Raw genomic sequence first — 20,953 nt, 5'->3', positions numbered from 1 at the left:
AAATAATTATCATAAAAATTTAAAATATATATATTATACATGATGAATTATGATGGAATGATAACATGAAAGAATTTTCAAGTTATAAAAATTCTCAACATAATCGACAATTTTTTTGTTGAAGTCGTCAAAATTTTGTTCTAGTCCCTTTTAATCATGAATAAATATGAGCCCGTAAAATTAGTTACGTGATTTGATTTGATGCAACAGGAAAGTGATATTAGTGGCAAGTGGCTTAATAAAACAGTTTTTTTTTTGTTGTTCAGAATTGGGGTTATTGAAAACAATTACTCTTATTTAAAAAGTATTCACTAACGGAAAACGATCATATTCCTATTATCATTGCTCTTATTACATTATTTTTGTTGTTTGGTTTTATCTAATGGTTTACCAAAATATCTTTTTAAAGGCTTGCTGATATTGCATTGCATCTGCATCAAACATGATCCAGTGTTGAATGCTTGGACACTACCTCGTTGGCTGTTTGCACTTACAAGAACGATGGTGAGACAGAGATTGTCACGTTGATCTAGATGTTATTACTTCATTATAAAACATGTTTAAGACAACCTTATCTTCTTTGCAAAGCCACAAGAATTAGTTGTACCTATAACCACTCACAACAACTCGATCCAACACCGCACATCAAATGTGAGTTAATGTTATCGTAACTATCAAACGACAAAACTGTTCCTGTAATTAATTTTAATTTCTATAAAACGTTAACTTGTTTTATTGTGAATCATATTTAGTTAGGGTTTGCCATGTTCACTGGTGTGTTGTGTTAGTCTCTTTTCATAGTTTTGAATTTTAATTTTAATATCTTTCATGGTTGATATGAGACAATATATAAAGTTAAAAAGTACTGAGAAAGAGGTCTAAAAAGCTGCATAATAAACAAGTCCGTGGCCAACCTCATTTCTGATCTATTGCTACCTTTCAGCCTTTCTCCATGTGACATAACAAACAATCTCTCTCTCTCTCTGTCTCTTGCACACACTCTTTGCTCCCTCAATAATTAGGGAATAATCGAAATTAGGAACACACCAAGTCCCTGTAAGAAAATAAAGAACCCCATAACTATTCTTCCTTTGAACGCAATAATTTAATCCCACCCACACTTTTTCCCTAATAAAAAAATTGACAAAACGCCTTTTTTTATTCTCTAGGCAAAAACGAAGTGCTAGCAACACATAACAACACCAAACAAAACAAAACTCAGCCGTTTGGTTTCTCCTCCTGTCACTGTTTCTTCATTTCCACTTCTTCTCACACCAGAACAAGATAGTTCTCTCTCAACCACCTTGATCCCCTCCACACCTGACTGGTTTTCCCCCCTCTGAATTTAAATGAAATGGCTCTGCACAAAACAGCCCCAAATAGCAGGGGGTACTATGTGAAGATGAAGCTCCTTCACAAACATGGCCGGCTTCATCACCACCAAGAAAAAAACTGTTTTTACAAATACTATAAATGGCTTCTCTGGCTCTCTCTTTCCCTCTATTTCTTCACTTCCTACCTCATCAGCAACAACAACACCCCCAAACAACCACCTTCCCTCAAAACAACTCATGGCTCCAGAACTCTTATTGAATCAAACAACACAGCTCCTCCACAGTCTCTAAACTATCTAGGTATCTACGCTCAATCTCATTTTATGTTACAGTGAAAGAAAATAAGTGTATGTATCTTTCACGGAAGAAAAATATTATTTTTAAGATAAAGATTTGAAATTTATCGTTGTTTGATATTTTGCTTTATAAGGGCATGGGTCGCTGAAGAACTTGAAGGTGTTTGTGTACGATCTTCCGCCGAAATACAACACGGATTGGTTATCAAACGAGAGGTGCAGCAAACATTTGTTTGCGTCGGAGGTTGCCATTCACAGGGCTTTGTTGACCAGCGAGGTGCGAACTTTTGACCCTTACGAAGCTGACTTTTTCTTCGTACCGGTTTACGTCTCTTGCAACTTCAGCACCATCAACGGCTTCCCCGCGATTGGTCACGCGCGCTCCCTCATCGCCTCCGCGGTCAACCTCGTCTCGTCGGAGTATCCTTTCTGGAACCGGAGCAGGGGCTCCGACCACGTATTCGTGGCGTCGCATGATTTCGGCTCGTGTTTCCACACGCTGGTACGTTCATCTTCGTTTTTTTTTGTCTCCAAACGGTTTCGCTCGTTGACTTCGTAGAATGATTTCTTTTGTTTGGTTTTGCGAAGGAGGATGTGGCGGTGGCTGATGGCGTGCCAGAAATTATGAGAAACTCGATCGTGTTGCAGACGTTTGGCGTTGTGCACGACCACCCATGCCAGAAGGTTGAGCATGTGGTAATTCCGCCGTACATTTCGCCGGAAAGTGTGCAGGACACGATGGATAACTCTCCGGTGAACGGACGGCGAGATATTTGGGTTTTCTTCCGGGGCAAAATGGAACTTCATCCCAAGAACGTTAGTGGACGATTTTACAGCAAGTAATAACTACCTCCATTTCTTCTCTCTACTTAAATGAGAAATTAACTACACAATTTAATTCTGTACAAAATAGTCAAAACCTGAATGAATACAATTTCATCGCAAATTTTATTATATTTTTAATCGAAATTTCAATTTTTTGTAAATACAATTGTTTTATATTTAATACCATTTCACCATTTAAAAATTATTATTCGAAGTAAATTTGTCATATTTTGTCAACTAACTATTTTCTATGATTTGTATTTTTGTTGATAAATTCATTGTTTTAACCTTGAAGGAAAGTGAGGACAATGATATGGCGAAAGTTCAACGGCGACCGGAGGTTTTACCTGCAGAGACACAGGTTTGCCGGTTACCAGTCAGAGATTGCACGTTCGGTGTTTTGTCTGTGCCCTTTAGGGTGGGCCCCGTGGAGTCCTAGACTAGTAGAGTCCGTCGCTTTGGGTTGCGTGCCGGTAGTTATAGCGGACGGTATCCAGTTGCCGTTTTCCTCCGTCGTGAAGTGGTCGGAGATATCGATCACGGTGGCGGAGAAGGACGTGGGGAGGCTGGCGGAGATACTGGAGCGCGTGGCGGCGACGAACCTGAGCACGATTCAAAAGAACCTGTGGGACCCAGCGACAAGAAGGGCACTACTTTTTAACAACCAGGTTGGGGAAGGGGATGCCACGTGGCAGGTCCTACATGCTTTGAGCGAAAAGCTTGAAAGGTCCTATAGGGCTTCGAGAGTTTCACGCCAATTGGATTTTGACACGTAAGAGGTCTAAACTCGGTGCCGAGCTGGTTACTTGTCTCTTCACCCGTGCTCATCACATTACGCAAACAAAACACGCTGCTGCATGGAAAGATTATAATAAAGAAATAAATAAATAATTAGTAAATATTTAAAATAACACTTAGTGGATGACAGCTGGAATTTATTCAGAGATGGAATTTATTGACTCATGCTGGGCCCAAAGTGGAAGATTGGATTTACGACTTTCTCAGGGTTTATTAATCGTGACGTGGCTTATCATGATGACATGGCAATAATTGATTGGAAGGATTCGCGGTTTGGAGAAGAAGAACTGAAAAAACATGTTCGGAGGTAGATTTTGTATAATCATTTTTGGTGTAAATAAATCTAAAAAGTTATATAATACGAATACACAGTGCATTTTTTGAGATGTGTTGTTGGTTATGTTTATTATTTTATTTTATTTGATTAAATTGGTAACTGGAAAAGGAATAAAGTAAGGGTTGTTTTGCAGTAAAAAGATGGAAAAATGAAGGTGAAAATGGTTTTAGATTCTGGTGTTTGTGAGTGAAATGATTAATGAGAAGGGAGAATAATGGAGGAAGATGAGGGTGTGTCAGAAATGGCAGAACTTTTATAGTGGTGGTTTAAATTTTCAATTTTTATCTTTTGAAGTTAATGGGGCCGTCAGAGTGGTCACGAATGCCTTAAAGGCTTGTCAAAATCAACGCAGCCAACCACAGAGAGAATCCATCCATCAGATGCCACACCAAAAGTGAAACCAAGTTTTCAATCTTAAAACTCAAACAAACATTACTAATTCACCAACATCCTTTTAATATTTTTTATCTTTTATAATTTTCTTATTATAATTGTTTACTATTCTTAATTAAGTACATTCATAATTTCAATTTTTAAATATTAAAGTGTTATTTAAGAATATTTGAATGATTTAAATATTTTTATTTATTTATTTATCTAACTATATTACTCATTTATTTTTCTTTAATATTTTTATAACCCACAAAATTCCAGTTCAATAAACTATTATCTATCTTATCTATACTTATATATAAAAAAATTATTTATTATAACTGCTTTTGATATACATAATTTTATTATTCTATCTTTATTTTAAATATCTTATTTTATTAGTATAATAAAGTATTTACTTATTTTATATGAATTAATTCAAAAAAAATTATTTATTGATTTTTAAATTAATATTAATGAACAGTTTTTATAGTTACTACTTTTCACTCTTCTTTTAATTTCTTATTTTAAGGCAACATATGAACAAAGAGAGAGTATACTCTCACATCACAAGTTTTCACATCAAATCTCACAAATCAAATCAAATAACTTTCATTTTTAATCACTCTCTTCACTCCATTTCAAACAAGTATATTCTTGGTAAAACCATTATTTTTTTTGTATCTACCATCAAGTCAATCCTAACCTTAAGGTGAACATCATCATACTCTCCAATTTCAAAACTACCAATGGAAGAACAAAATTTAAAGAAGGAATACTCAAACTGAAAAAAAAAAAAGGTTGTTTAATCAATTAATGATTTTTGTTTTCCATTTTTTTTATCAGCAATAATTTTTTTAATCAATTAATTTTTGTTTTACATGTTATTCCAAAATTATTTATGTGTGTATATTAAATTTTTATCATCTTGAAAATTTAATGAAAGAGGAGAATACAGTTACAAAGCACCTGTATTTCCCCTTAATATTAATAATGTTCATTAATAGAGGTTTAATTCAGAAATTGAAATATAGACACTGGTTTCTGAAAAGGAAAAAAATTTAGGCATGGCCTTTAGCCTTTGTAGGGAAAGTTTGTTTCCAAACAATTGTTTAATTCTGGATCTGTTCTTTGGCGATTTCTTCTTCCACCACACCATGGTTTCATCTTGCACCTTCATGGAATGGTGAAATTACCATTTTCATATTTTCCACCTCTTTTTTATCTTCTTCTCTCCTTCTCCATTGCCACCGAATGTTTTACCATTCTTCCCAACTTTTGCAATATATTTTCTATTATAGGCTTTGCACTCCCAATATTCGAAAGTCAACTAATAATAATATAATAATAGAGTAACTCATAACATTAGGATCAAAGAAAGTCAACGAAGAGGATATGTGAAACCAAATAAAATCATGTCAAGCTTCATGATAAATAAAAATGCATAATTTAGAATATAATTTTTATATTTTATATTGCACGATCTAAAATATCAAATTTATATTATATATTACACGATCCTAAAAGTCTTTAAATTTCACAATCCAAAATTAAAAAAAATAATTCAAAAGGGTATTGTAAGATTTACAAAATTATGGGGTTGCAGAAAGAAATTGTGGTTGCGGAAAGAAATTTCCTTGTACTTGTTCACTTTCTCCTTTTTTTGCTTCTGGACTTTTGGCCCAATATTGCGCATACAGAAGTTTAGCATTGTTCCTGATTCACGATCATGAAAAAAAAAATGCGTGTTTGCTGTGTCGTAATTAAAAACATCCATACATAATTAAGAGAAATATTACAAAATAATAACAAGGAAAGGCTGTTATATAGCCACCAAACTCTGTCACAGAAATTTTACCATTTTTATAATATTCAAGATAATACCAAAAAAAAATTTATAAACGAAATTAAATAATTCTGAAGATACCACTTCAATAATTGCTAAATTTTCAATTTTGATTCACACTAATAATAAATGGTTGATATTGTTGGGAGGCGATTTTTATGATTAATAAGTTAAATATCGTTCACAAATTTGATTAGTGATATTATGTTTAAATTAGGTATTAGGTACTTGATAGTGATTGGCACGTCGAAAAATCTGTCATGAAAATATGCTTTTCTCACATTAATTATTAACCTCTTTTTCATTTAAATAAAAAATAAATGAGAATGCTCATTAATTACTTTTTGTTTTCCTATTATTGGTCCTATCGAGTTTTGTCTCTTTGATAATTAAATTCAACTTTTCTTTCCGTTCCAAATCAAGAATTCAAACAAAAATTTAGACCAAATCCAATGAAAATCAAATACTTTTAGAATTCGTGGATGATTTCAGTTCAGAGACGAATTTTCTTAGCACCTCTTTATCTTTTTTTTAAGAAAAATCAAAGAAAAAAAGCCAACTATAAAATTCATTTCTTAACAAAAGTCATATATTATGTATGAATTATTTTTATATGATAATTAGGCAATACATTATTAGATTAGATGGGGTTAAATAGGGATTTTACATCTCATATTTCCATATTCTCTTTTCCATAACCATGAATGGCTTCATAAATCTTAAAATAAAGTAATTAACATACACTGAAAATATTATTATCCTTGTCGGGTTTAAAAGCAAAAAACAAGCTTGATTTATGGTTGCTATTAGTGAGCTAGTAATTTCATAAAGTCTAATCCTTTTCGTTATCGATATATATGTGATATTAAGTTTGCTTGGCCCTATCAAAACTATTTTGTCCTCTCTTTTTATTATTTTTCAATAATTGAATCTCATGCACAGGAGATTTATAATCAAGATCAAATATAGTTAATTATTAACAAAAAAGTTTTTATATCTTCAATAATAATGTTTTTGTTTGTCTTTATGAAGAAACGTTCTCCTGATAAGTGTTAATTTTTCTCTTTTAAATAATTAGATTCTTGTAATTCATTTTATTTTAAAACAAACGCCTTAGTTTAAACTCACATTTTTTAATTTTGAGTTTGAATCCTAGAATACAATAATGTTAAAAATATAAAGACAAAATTTTACCGTTCAATATTATATGTACGAAAATTTTTTAAGAAACAATTAATTATTCACATAATATTCACGACATATTTTTTTTATTTGTATATTAATAATATGAGATATTCTTACAAAGTTGAATTAGTTTATGTAATCATCACAATTGTTTGCTTGTTTTTTCTTTTTTAGATTGGATATAAAGTGTTTTATGACATTCTAACTTATATTTTATTTGGACATTCACGACGTTCAATGACTTTATCTCTTTGATGTATTTTCTCTTTAATGTCTTGAGCTACTTTCGCAGTTTCACCATTAACTTTATTGGTCAACTTGATTATCTTGAGTATCTTCTATGATTCAACGATTGTTGATGTCATGTTTTGTGTATTAATCATGTGACCTCTTCGTAAGGTTTTTTCTCTAACTCCACGGTAGACGTCAAAATGTGTTTACAGGATCAAATTAATCTATGTAATCACCACAACTTTGGTTTTTCCCTTCTCTTTTTGTCTACCTTCGTCCTTAGTCTTCGACTTTCGATCTTTGTCTCGATCTCCGATGGAATACCTATAATTATACTCTTAAGGCTAAAGTCAGTTGAAAGATACAACGATTTAGCAAGGTTTCAAAAAATCATTAATTATTCCATGAGATATACACCTATTTATACTAATCAATCTAGAGCCAAGTAAGTCTAAATATCTCTTTAATCATAGTCGTATACTTGATTTACATTTAATTGTTTTTAATAAAATGATTAATCGACAATCCTAAAAGTTTATGATTGAATGATTCTTTAAGATACTGAGATTGTAGACGTATCAACTTTGTTAAATTATGGATTATCATAGTAAAATGAAGTTCAAAATATCAAATGATTCAAAAAAATTAGCAAGGGACAAATTACAACTAAAAGTTTTATTTACATAAAATTGAATTAATAAAAGGGAAATTTATAACTTGAACGTGTTTTTAAAATCTATTTTTGAAAAATTAGGGTACCTATTTATAGAAGAGGTAAGGTAATATTTAAAAAAGAATCTCTCTCTTATAAATGACAATTTTTGTCCTTTTAATTATTAATTGACAAAAGGCACGAATTGATTTGGTTGTCGCATAGTAACGAAACGCGTCTATCAAACTTCAGGAGTGTTTCGGACACTGAATTATGGTGTGGCCCATTTCGTTATCCACATTCATGCTATACAAATTCCTGATCAAGGCCTGCGCATGGGCCAGCAACAGTACCATACTATAATTTGGGTTTGTTTTTTTTGATAACCCTTTTCAAAAATATTTATAAAATAAGAAAATTTGACAAAAAAGAAAAGAATAAGATTTTTTTTTATAAATGGTATAAAAATTATATTTTTTAGGATTTCGTGAAACAACATACTCTTCATCTGTGTGATGACAATGGAAAGGAAACAAAAATGAAAAAAAAAGAAAAGAATATGGTGGTCCAGTGTCAGGCATCAAAGTCCTTGAGAAAGGTTCTTTCTAAGGGAGCATGTCCTTTATCTGTGTCACTTTTCACACCCATACACGTATCAGGAAATCATTCGTATCAATTTATTTGAATAGCATAATAGGATCCAAAACAATACAACAAAATGAAACATCACAACACAACAAAACATTTCAATCATTGGAGTGGCTTGGACGTTCAACTACTCTTGCAATTACACTTAGCAATGGGACCATCACAAAAACCACCCCAGAAACCATTTCACAATTTAAATTTTCAACTATATATGTATAAAGGGTAACTTGAAATTGAGACACACCAACATGAACAAACTTGTGCTTAGCATTCTGGGATCAGATTGTGGTCTCTCCTAGGATCATGGCAATAGTTGTACACCATGTAGTTGTTTTGGACCCATTGCATGGCCCTGAACTGCTGAGGGCTCAAACTTCCAAAGCCAGATGGAGAGCCAGAAGGTGGCCTGCATGAGGCAGAGCTTTCACTAGTGCAACCTTGAAGTTTGAAGTTTTTGTACCTACCAATGAAGGGTTGGTACTTATAGTCAGCTTTGTATTTTCCACCCTCTGTTGCCCAAGCAGATGCATCCCAAATTGACCCATACACATACATTGGCCTTGTAGGGTATGTGGCCTCACTTTTCCTTGGATACCTTCTTACTGGGACATCATCCACAAAAAATCTGCATAAATATTATTTCCATTATAACACAACTTAGTTAACAACAATGCATGCAACATATTACAATAACCACATTCATTCCACAAGCAAGATTGTCTATCACAATCACCTGATGTGAGAAAAATTCATAGTCATAATCTAACAATGAGCTATGAATGAATGTGCTGTATCGAATTTCAGAAAAAGATAACAGGATATTACTAGTCAGGGGATCATAGTATGATTGTGACTATGCAGTAATTTAGACATACACAAAAAAGCATAATTGAGACAAATTTTGAAATGAGGCTAAGGTTTTACAGTTACCTCCTTATAAATAGTCATGCATCATAAATTTAATGATTTTTGTAATAGTTGTTTTAAAAGTAATAAAAATTAATATTGTAAATTGATGAAGATGTGGACATATAAATTCATAATTAAGGAAGTTGAAAATTGGTGGCATGAGAATGCATGAAATATTACATTAACTCAGTGGGTTTCCATAGAATGCCATAGTTGTGAAAATCCTGTGTTGGGTCAAACCAGAGATGAAACCTCATCTCTCTTCCTACAATATTCACATCTCCACTTCCTCTGATGTATACATTTGTCTGCAAGACATATGGCTTATCTGGCGTCGTACCAAGGAACTCTATGTCAATTTCATCGTGGTTTCCGGGGTGGTCTTGGTTGTTTGAAAGCTGCAATTTTTAAAGAGTTAAGAGAAAGAGATTAAAATTTGCACTGAAAAGAAGAGCTTTATTTTTTTCAACATTAGCTGAAGTTGTAGAGTAATTCTCACGTAGAGAGATGTAATGACTCCTGCAGTGTAACCAGGTTGAAGCTTAATTGCAGCACCAAAGTATCCAGACTTATAAGAGTGAAGTGACTTGAATCCACTCCCTGTGTTACAAAAAATGTCTTAGTAAGAGTATGGTCTAAGTTAGTAACAGTGAAGAATGGACTAATGGTGTGTTACCAAATGACCAAAAACCTTGGGTTGTGAATTTAAGGGAAATTAGGAGTCAGATGTGAGAGTGAGACAAATTTCCATACCTGAGCTAGTGTCTAGCCATATTGTCAATGAGCCTTGGTCTATTCTCTGATGCTGAGGTCCCCAAAGGTTTTTAAACCCTTGATTAAAGCTAACAGGACTAATTTTGGAACTGGGGTAGTAGCCAGGTGAAGGTGGTCCCTGAGCACAACCAGAATAAATCATACATGAGAGTACAAGAAGGGAGAGAACATGAATCATATGGAGGAAAGGGGATAGTGATGATGGCATTGTAGGAACAGAATGACTCTGCTAAAATGCAGGGTGGGGCTGAAGGTTTTAGGTTAGTTGATACTTATGAAAGATTATGGCTACAGAGTTTGGTATATAAAGGGGTTCAAGGCCCTACTGTTCCAAAAAGGTGATAAGTTAGTTGATTGGGGAGTTACACATGATGACAAAAACTTATCACATTTGTAGTAACCATAAGGGAATATGTTGAAGTTAAGATATGGGCTTTTCCGTGCAATTTCTTCAAGGGAGGGAACTTCCTTTTCAAGTGAATACCTGTTTGGTATAAACTTGCAAATTATAATGTACCACTTGAATGGAATAACAGGGAGGAGGAATGACACTGTTTTAGTTTACTTGATGACACTGATTTGGTTACCCTTGACAAGGTCACATAGTGGGCATGGATAGCTTTACATATGTATGGTTCACCACACCGAATTACAAAACATCACCATTGAACATTTGGACAAGGTATAAATTGCATTCAGAAACATGGGCAACAAATGTCTCATTATGTGTTCTCTTTGGGAAATGTGATGGGAAAGGACAACTTCTCAATGAATGATAACTTTCTTATGGTACTTTCTCACTGTTGCGTACAATTTCTTCTTGAAAGTATTCAATCAAAGTTGTTAACTAGTTATTATAGTGATGTTATAAGTAATTTAGTGTGATACAAAATTAAGATACAATTTTGATACAATCAAAGTTGTAGAAATAGTTTGACATGCTCCCTGTGCAGCTTAGTGCCACAATTAGCGGCAAGAGATAGTAATTTAATCACAAGATACCTCATAATAACAAAGTAAAACATCTAGAATTTGGAAACTGATTCTTCTTGCATGACTTGAACTTGTCATGTTATGCTACAGAGGATTTATAATCTAAACGGGTCAACGTTGAATTTGTCATATGCCAGAGTGCCACAATTAATTATCAATCAGTGGCAGTAATTGAATATTACAACACTTTAAAGATGCCCAATCTGCAAGGTAAAGAAAGCATTTGGATTTTAGAAACTGATTATTTTTGCATGACTTGAATTGTTCACATGCAATAAAGGGGGATTATAATTAACGGGTCAACATTTAGCAACTTGAGTGGAACTCAGAACCACCAAAACCGTTTTTCCACTTTGCATGTTTTGACTATTTTGAGCTTGAGAATATCAAGCTGATGCATATTCAATATCATAATCACATTTTAATTCAACAACTTCATTTTAGTTTCAGCAATATCAGCGACCCTAGAAATATGCATGTAGCAACCATGCTTTATTAAATTTTGTACATTTTTTTTCATCTGTTCTTGGTCTTCTGCTGATCTAAAAAAGAAACAAGGAAATCTCAACAACTAGATTTAGCAAAAGTTGTGGTTGCGGTCGTTACTTCAAAGAAAACCTACCTCAAAGTGGTTATCAAAATATCATTTTCCATCAAAATATAGGGGTTATGTAAATACATAATTGATGATGACCAGTGTAGTGTAGTGTAAAGCTGAAGTGCGTTGACAAACTAGCACACAATGCCATTTTTTAATCTTAGTCTGTCGGCAAATTCTCAAGGCTGAAAATTTTCCACCAATTCTTAGTTAGCTCATAAATTGAGGAAAATTGTTGTTTCATAGGAAGCACGTACTTAATTTAAGGTACATAATTTGTTGGTACAATTTCAAGTACATAATTTGAAGGAACAAATATAATTGTTGACAAAGCTAAAGAATAGCACATAATGAGATGACTATATACACAATTGGGTCTGAAGTCTTTTAGCTTTTAGGACACTCTAGAGTCTTAAATCCAAGTTCTTAGATTGGGTATTAACCTATAGCAAAGAGTTTATTGACGCACATATGACATAGTTCTTTTTTATTTTGAAGAAGATAAAAGAAACAATTCAACTAGGCAAGTTCTGGTCCACATTATCATCTACTAGTAAATGCGTCTGCCATGTATTTCGCTGCAATGTTTCCATGATTTATGGTTAAGGTGCAAAATAATTGTCAATCCTTCCCCTGCATGTAAACCAGTAATGAAAAGACTTGTCACTCTAATATGAAGATGTTCTATCTAGTTTTAGATAAAGCTAATTTTATGGTTCAACTAACTCAAATACTAATTCTTATTTTATTACATAATTCAGATTGTAATTTGCAGGCAAATGACTTATAGGAATATATTTTTGAAATGAACTACTTTTACTTGTATTTTATTTTATCTTTTGTTTTCATTAGGTTGCATGTACTTAAGGGTAGATAATCAATGAATTTTTTTTTTGCAGACTCTGCTAAAAAGATTAGATAAACAAATGTGTTGGATCATTGCTGGGAGCCTGTGGCGTGCTGGTTTTGAATTTAGAGACCAATCCTTATGGTCATAAAACAAGCAAAACTCTGCAAATATTTTCCTACCACGTTCTATCTGTCATAAACAAAACCAAATAGACTACTCTACAAGGCATGTGGAAGCATTTATACTTATAGAATATCTGTAAATAATTATAAGGACCACGCCATGCTTTTCAAATCTCAATTAGAAGAGTTTGACAAAGTAATCTTTCTTATCAAAAGTAGGGCATATACTTGATCATAGTTGGTTTAGAATTCTTAGTAGAAAGTACTCTGATAGATGTGGTAGTAAATAACATGAAATTGTGAATGTATCAAGGATAAAGGTATGAGCCAATGCTTATGACAAAATCTATTGATTAATGCTTTGGTTTTTGTGTTGATCTCATGTCAAAATGATGTTAAACATTAGAAGGGGTTTACATTTTTCACTCGACTGAACTGGTTAGTCAAAATCCAAACTGAAAGAAGAACTACCTAGTACAAATTAATGACATTAAGTAGAATTTAGCATGGACTCATTCATGCACTTTCTAGATATAGTTTAGTTAATCATCATAAAAGAGAAGTACTTTCTGTTAATTTATGTCTTAATCTTCCGTAACAGAAATAAAATAGTAACAATGTTTGTCTATTACCTGCTAAAATTCAAAGACACAGGGACCCAAATAATTAAACATGTCTACATCCATCAACGTCCTCCCATTGTGAATAAAGAACTCACTCTGAAAGCTTTCAGCACCACAACTCTTTGGTGAAGTCTTGTCTCTTATAAATACTTTATTTTGAATTCAGTGATTGATAATCAGTAACAACAATCAAGATATGCAGCAATTGGAAATTCTACTGTTATATATGTTGAATATGGAATACAGTGTTAAGTACTAACCAATGTGAATTCAGTTTTCTTGCAACTGAAATTTATGAAACAAAGATGTGTTACTTTCTTTTGCACTCACTTACACGTCTAAAAAAGGTGGACAAAAGCAAAACCTGTTTATTAGTTGTTTAGTATGTTGAAATTATAATACTATAATAACAATTTAGTGTTTATTTTTCCTTGTTTGATCAAAAGATGATATGAAGAGGTGACAGGATAAGAAGGTTGTATCTGCAAAGATCTTTCTTTTGTCTGTTATCATATGTTTTGAAGACAGAAGTAAAGAAAGAATGGGAAACATGCTTAAATTACGCTGATGCGATTCTGATTTTGAGTTACCTTCACAATTTGCTAAGGAATTGAACCAAAAATAGAATTTTCATGCATATTTATTCTATGGGTTTATTTATTATTTTTAGATCAAAATTTAAAAATCAGTTTTTTTTTATTCTTATTTTTTAAATATCCATGCATATCAGAAAAAAGAAATTTCTAGCTTGCAACCAATTTGTCATATACTTTATTGGGCAGGTGTGAGTAGGTTTTCAAATATAATTTTAAAAATAAAAAGATTTTGAAATCAAACTCTTAATTATATATTTATGAAATATAGTTATATATGTATATTAGTTGCATCACACACGCAACCATGATATATCGGTTGGGTCCGAATTTTAATAAATATATATTAGTATTAAAATTTATACAATTTTTTAAAACGATAAATCCTATGATAAAAACTATTCTTTTATAAAAGATATTAAAAATTATTTTAAATACTTAACATTAAAAATAATAATCACCAAATTAATGTATTGATAAGAACCTTCATTAATTTATTCTTAAAATTTATATTTTTATCAGCCATATATTTTTATGAAAATTCTTCTTAATCTCAAAAACAAAATAAATTGGGTTACTTATTAGATTATTTTAAAGACAATAATTGTCAATAGATATTGAAGAAAAAATTGTTTCAAGATAGTTGAAAAATATAAGAACATATAACAGAGAAAATAACTTTCAAAACAAATTATCTTAATAATTCAATATCTAATTTGTTTTCCTAAAATTCACAAAAACCATGAGTTTTTATGTGCACTTGATGTGGAAAACATATGGAATTCTTACAGCACTAGAAAAAAAATATAAAATGATAGAAAAATAAAAGTACTTGTTAACAATTGACTTATCAAATAGGTATTCAGTGTTTATATCATTACACTTTATTGTATTTCTGCATTAAATTAATAATGAGTGGTGATTTTGACTAAGCTTTTATATATTTTTCACAATGGTTTTCCTTTCAAGTACAAACATTTTAATGTGTAAGTCAAACATGATTCTAACAAAGTGAGAAAATATTCATGACATTTTTTTTCATCATGAGCTAGTATACTTAAGGTGGGTTGAAGGTATATTGTAAATGATCCAATACTCTATTATAAATATTTTAATTCTTATAGTTTATAGTTTATGTTATCACCTTACCCCTTGCAATTGGAAAATTTTGATTTCTTTGTCAAAATATGATTTCTTAATTTTAAAGTTTATTGAATTCTCCTTGCATTTTTCAATCACCTAATAAAGTGGAATTCAGCTCAGTTACTCAGATGAGCCATTACTTTTGACTTAACTTTAGTAAATTAAACTTTCTTTTGTCAACTCATATATACAAAGTCTTTATTTTTTTTTTTTTTTTTTTTTGCAATTTCTTTGTAATATATAAAATAACATTATCTTTTAGACTTTCCAATCAATCTAAACAAACTCAAATGGAAAGTTCGATAAAATTGTATTGTAACAATTTTTTGAAAATTTGCTTAGAAACTTTGAGTATGTTTTTATTATAATAAATAATTTTGTATAACAATCGCATATCTTTATCAAACCAAACTTTAATTAACCAAATGTTTTTGTTATTCTAAATAACATATTTAAATTCCAGTCACATATCACTAACAAAACACCTAGTTACCTAGTTACATGTGTAACAATTAAGTTAGTTTTTTTTAATTAGATATTTTATTTTTTGAAAAATATTTTTATGTCACAGGTTGTTTAACAATGGGTCCAGCCAAAATAAACTGGGTTTGGCTAGTTTTGTCATTCTCATAGGATGCTTAAGAAATGTAAGTACTTTTCAATTGGGAGTGAATAAGACTGAGATATGCTTATATGAGAATGAATTTTATGACATGTATATATCAATATATAAATATTCATATTCCGTGTACACAATTCTTTTTCAATTTTAGTTTAATATATTAGTTAATAACTTTTTTTCAATTTTATCTTTAAAAAAAATAACGCTTATTAATTTAATAATTTCTCTTCCCCTTAAGATTATTTACAATATTTTTTAAATAATTTTTTTATCAAAATTTTCATGTTATGCATCATTATGCAACTTGACATCTCAGCTAGATTGACACATCGAGTAACAACAAACATTTGTCATGAAAAAAGTATTATTAAAAAAAGAAAAAAAAGAAAGAAAATACACAAATATGGAGGACTAGACCAAAACTCATATGTTAACAAAAACGATACATAGGTATATTATACTTATTCATAAAGCCTATTATACCAATGAAATGATTATCTATGAATAAGTCTTAAATTAGTCAACTTATTAGCACACGCATTTCCTTCACGAAAAATACGAGAAACCCTAAACTTTATTTTCGCATAGTAATTAAGACAAGTATTCCATTACGAAACATCCACGAAACATTAGTCATAACAGTAAACGCAACACAAACCAAAACAAAATCACATTCAAGTCAGGCATTAGTAAGCCCTACCTTTTGAGTTTCTTCCATAACATGTGTAACTTCATAAAACTCAGCAACCATAGCAGTCTGAACTTCAAGAAACGCAGAAAAAAAAACACTAATAAATTCTCCCATTAGTGTTAATTTTAACCCAGTCTGGTGAAAGAAACTCACATCTAAAAAGAAGAGGACGAAGAACTTTAGCACTACGAGTATTAATACCAAAAAACTTAATCACGTTGAAATCCAACATATCATTCTTCATTGAAGCTTTAGAGGAAATTCCCACTAGACAAGTTAAATCTTTAATTAACGAAATAACCCTAAAAACCTCAATCTTATCTTAAAATCTAGCATAATTCCTCATACGCCGTATCATCCAAATAGAAAAGGTTATCACAACAAGTTTAATCAATCTAACCAAAGGACTACAATCACTTTTAATAAAAGAAAGAAGATCATCCTTATTAGATAAATGAGAAGTAAGAAAAATTTGTCGAACCCAACTCTAAATATGCAAATCATTATAACATTAAAAAAATAAATGCTAAATAGATTCCTCATGCTTTTCACAAAGCGTACACATATGCAAACATTTATTCTTAATATGTTGATCTGTAGGAAGCCGCCCATGAAAAACTTTCCAGAGTACTAGAGTTTATGAAGGAGAAATAGATGAAGACCAAATGAATTTATCCCAACTACAGGGAACTCCTGGTTCCAAGAAAAAAATCCTAGCCGATTTAAGAGAGAAACGACCATACTCGTATAGAATCCAATTAGGAATATCATGTTCCTCCCTAACCATGATATGATTAAAAAATGAGGCATATGATGTAAAGATATGGGAATATTCCAATCACAACTTGTCCAAAACTAAGAGATTGTATCCGGAATGCTAGCACCATGAGATTGTTGGGTTTAATAGTGCCAAAGTTCAAGAGGGGGGGTGAATTGACCTTTTAAAACTTTCTCGCAGAAACAGTGTTTAACACAGTTTTACAGAAAATAAATCGATTTATGTGAAAATGAACAGATTTATTTCAGCACTGTTTTTGTTTGAAACGCTTTTAATTCAACAAGATTAATCACAAGATTATGCAGTGAGAATTTCCAGCAGCACACACACAATTATCAGATTTGTAAAACAGTGGAACACAAAACAGCAAGCCTCAATTTCAAGCAAGTGATTAAGGTTCAATTGATAGCATGCTAATTAATTGAGTGACCTTTGCAAACAAGCTGTTCCAGTGGCTTTTAACAGACTATGAGTGTTCTTCTTGATGTCAAGCAATTTTCCAGAAATTAAGAACAATGAATCACAGAACAGCAAGCTTCAACTTTAAGCAATTTGTTTAAGGTTCAATTAATAGCATTTACAGTTTCTTGAGCAGCCTATCACAGTCAATCTGTTCCAGTGGCTTTTAGCAGATTTTATATGTTCTTATCAGATTAAAACAGCTTTTTCAGAAATCAAGAACAGTATGCACAGTGCCCAGAAAGAACCGATTTATTTTCAATTGAACAGATTTATTTCTTTGCTGTTTTATCAATTATGCAGAAACGAAATTGCAGAGAGTGAGAGAGAATGAACACAAGCAGTTATACTGGTTCACTCAACCTGAGCTACATCCAGTCTTCACCAACAACAGGTGGAAATCACTAAAACACAGTACAATCAAGTACACTTCCCACTGTTCTTGAAACCTACAAGAACTTAGGTACTCTTGCTGAAAAAACCTATTTCAGCACTCACACACACACATCCACTCTCCAAGAACACCTATCAAGAAGAGGATTCAACCAAACTATTACAAGTAATAAGAAGTGAAACGACTACACTTGATTGAGGTAACAAAGATCAGCCTTAAACCAGTAGGCAAGATTGCTAGAACAGTAGCTGCACCTCACACCAAGCTTTTGGAACCAAACCAAGAACAAGCACTTTGTGATTTTTGAAATCTTTGAAGAACAAATGCTAATCCTTGAAAACACTTAACTCTCTGCTGTCAAAACTTGTTTTTGCAAATGTATAAACTGTTTGAATCGTTATTAAACTCAGAAAACAAGTTTGCATTTTATAGAAAGCCAGCTTATAACAGAATTTTGAAAAAACAGTTAAAGCTGTTATAAAATGAACAGATTGAAAATAAAATAAACTGATTTATTTTCAAAAGCAGTTAGAGAATCTGTTAAGTGAGGAGACTTAGTCAACCATTCTGGTGCTGAGATAAAATTGAAAAACGTTTAAGCATGACATGGCACCAGAGGCAAAAAAGAATCTATTCATTTACAGATGAACAGATTTATTTTTCAAAACGAAAACAGAGAAAGTTTAACTATTTGAAACTCAGTCGTTTTGAAAAGAAGAAGACTTAGTCAAAATACCTGATGCACAAAATCCAATTTTTACAAGACTTTAGCCAAGGCATCAGTGTAAAAATGAATCTGTTTATTTAGAAAAGAACAGATTTATTTTTCTGCAGTAAACGTGTTTTTTGTAAAACATGTGAAAATCAGTTTAGGAAAACTTATGCTTGTTCTTATCACATGGTCAGTGGTTATAAGGTGAGTTACTCAGCAAAAAGCAACTCTTAGACAACCTCTAAGCACTAACTAAGACATACTTAAAGCAAAGCACAAATACATGGAAAGGACATAAAAGTCTTCATCAAACACTACATACAAGTCTTCATCAAACACAATCTTGAAGGGGCAGCAACCATCTTCAACAATCTCCCCCTGTTTGATGGAGACAAATCCCCATAGCTAACCTCATAGCATTGTTGCTTTAAGTACCTGCACTGCACCAGACTTTAAACCAGAAAACAGCAATATTGCATAACATGCAGAATTTGTTTAAAGGTGCAGAATCAACTCCCTGTTTCAGCTAGCATCACCTAGCATGGTGAGCTATTTTTCTCCCCCTTTGGATTCATCAAACAACATATAAGCATAGGGAATAAAGGGATATAAAGCAGAAACCACAATCATAATAGTTCAGAAACATAAAACCAAATTGTTCAGCATTACAGAAACTTGAAAACTGATAATGAAAGCATTAAAAACAGAAAACTACTTATCCTTGTAGTAAAGCTCTGCAAGCTGTGCCTGAACTCCTTCAATCTGATTATCAAGGTGTTGGAACCTTGCATGAGTAGCCTCAAAGTGTGCCCTTTGTTCTGCAGACATGACATCAAGACGGTACAGCACTTGCCTCTCAAACATAGACATTGGTTCTTCATGGTATTCTGGACTTTGATAGGCAACTATGGCATTTGCAGCAGCTTCCTCATGTTCAGATTGGGCAGCAGGTGAGTCATCATCCATAGGGATAGCTTCACCCTCATCCTCATGTTCTGCTTGAGTGTCCTTCTCCTTGAGAACCACCCACTTGTTTTCAATTTTGTGAAAACCCATTTTGGTGAGAGTTGAAGTATCAATCTCACTTACAGCTTTGATAGGGTCATTTCTCTCATTTGTAACATCAATACCAAAGTAATCAATTAATTTGGAAACAAGAATAGCATAGGGAAATCTGTAATCAGCCAACCTTTTTGACTTGAGCATGTGTTCATTGACAATGAACACCCAGTTTACCTTAATCTGGTTCATGATGCAATATAGGAGAATGAGATCCTCTTCATGTAGGACAGCATGGTTTGTTCCTCTTGGAATCAGTTGCCAAGCTATAATGTAGGCAACTAGACGTGGAGTGAGGTTCAAATGCCCTGCATGGAACCTGTTTATGCTTTCTGTAGGATTCCTCATGCAACTTTTGTAATATTGCAGCTTGTTGAATTCTGAAATTCCACTGGTATTTCCTTTCCCTACTTTCAGTCCAGCATATTTTATTCCAGCCACAGAGTTCCACACCTCACTTGTGATCTTCATCTTTGTCCCTTTCACATAAGAGACAATATTCTTCCCATCCAATGTGAGGTTAGTATAAAACACCTTAACCAAGTCAGGATAAACATTACCCGTTAATTCCAGCATCTTTTTCAGTTTTTGGTGCTTCAACACAGTCCTTGTTTCTACCAGTTTTTCAGATTTCAGCCAGTTGAACTCCAGCACCTTGGGTATGTTGATCTGCTTCCTGCTTGTTTCATGAATGTAGGCATTGATGCCTTCTTCATTTCCAGCGAACCATCCTTCTAACACACCTTGAGAAGTGGTTTGCTTTCCCTTGCCTTTCTGTTTTTGTCTTGAAGACGAAGCCATGGTAATCTGAATTCTTTTCTTGATTTCAAATGGTGAGAATAGAAAGAGAATGGCCAATGTGGGTAGCAAGTATTCACACAGATTTATAGCAGAATAAATGGATTGATATGGCAGTTATGAGTGGATATGCATGAAGATTTTATGCTTCTGAATTTGTGCAGAGAATCTTTGAAAATATGCACCAAATCTTTAGGGTCACGATGCATACACTCAAATTCTTATTGAGCACCCAAACCATCAAATCGGTTAGATAACCATGACCAAAACCGTCAAAGGTACAGAGGTTAATGCCCACTAAATCAGTCAAG

General features: G+C 32.5%; 2 protein-coding genes across 2 annotated transcripts; one reads left to right on the top strand and one right to left on the bottom strand.

The window, feature by feature from the left end:
* Positions 1-880: 880 nt before the first annotated feature.
* LOC137820438 (probable glucuronoxylan glucuronosyltransferase IRX7) lies at positions 881-3,637 on the top strand. Its single transcript, XM_068624541.1, has 4 exons — positions 881-1,634; positions 1,765-2,132; positions 2,219-2,469; positions 2,751-3,637. Exons 1-4 carry the CDS (start codon positions 1,355-1,357, stop codon positions 3,229-3,231), a joined length of 1,380 nt encoding a protein of 459 aa, XP_068480642.1. The 5' UTR covers positions 881-1,354; the 3' UTR covers positions 3,232-3,637.
* Positions 3,638-8,529: 4,892 nt separating this feature from the next.
* Positions 8,530-10,689, bottom strand: LOC137829289 (xyloglucan endotransglucosylase/hydrolase protein 31-like). The gene is made up of 4 exons (XM_068636095.1): positions 10,187-10,689; positions 9,933-10,033; positions 9,614-9,831; positions 8,530-9,149 (listed from the first exon to the last, which is right to left on the bottom strand). The coding sequence occupies exons 1-4, from the start codon at positions 10,413-10,415 to the stop codon at positions 8,789-8,791; spliced, it is 909 nt and encodes a 302-aa protein (XP_068492196.1). The 5' UTR covers positions 10,416-10,689; the 3' UTR covers positions 8,530-8,788.
* Positions 10,690-20,953: the final 10,264 nt, after the last annotated feature.

Source organism: Phaseolus vulgaris, chromosome 11 (assembly GCF_000499845.2).
Source record: "Phaseolus vulgaris cultivar G19833 chromosome 11, P. vulgaris v2.0, whole genome shotgun sequence".
NCBI classification, from domain to species: domain Eukaryota; kingdom Viridiplantae; phylum Streptophyta; class Magnoliopsida; order Fabales; family Fabaceae; genus Phaseolus; species Phaseolus vulgaris.
This window is presented reverse-complemented; position numbering and strand designations above follow the sequence as displayed.

What these genes read in the sequence shown, in the direction of transcription:
- LOC137820438 (XM_068624541.1), top strand. Translation starts at nt 1,355, where the DNA reads ATGGCTCTGCACAAAACAGCCCCAAATAGCAGGGGGTACTATGTGAAG. An exon ending in ACAGTCTCTAAACTATCTAG is followed by an intron (nt 1,635 to 1,764) that starts GTATCTACGCTC and finishes TTGCTTTATAAG; the next exon opens with GGCATGGGTCGCTGAAGAAC. An exon ending in AGTGGACGATTTTACAGCAA is followed by an intron (nt 2,470 to 2,750) that starts GTAATAACTACC and finishes TTAACCTTGAAG; the next exon opens with GAAAGTGAGGACAATGATAT.
- LOC137829289 (XM_068636095.1), bottom strand. Translation starts at nt 10,415, where the DNA reads ATGCCATCATCACTATCCCCTTTCCTCCATATGATTCATGTTCTCTCC. An exon ending in ATGGCTAGACACTAGCTCAG is followed by an intron (nt 10,034 to 10,186) that starts GTATGGAAATTT and finishes TTTGTAACACAG; the next exon opens with GGAGTGGATTCAAGTCACTT. An exon ending in GAGTCATTACATCTCTCTAC is followed by an intron (nt 9,832 to 9,932) that starts GTGAGAATTACT and finishes TAAAAATTGCAG; the next exon opens with CTTTCAAACAACCAAGACCA.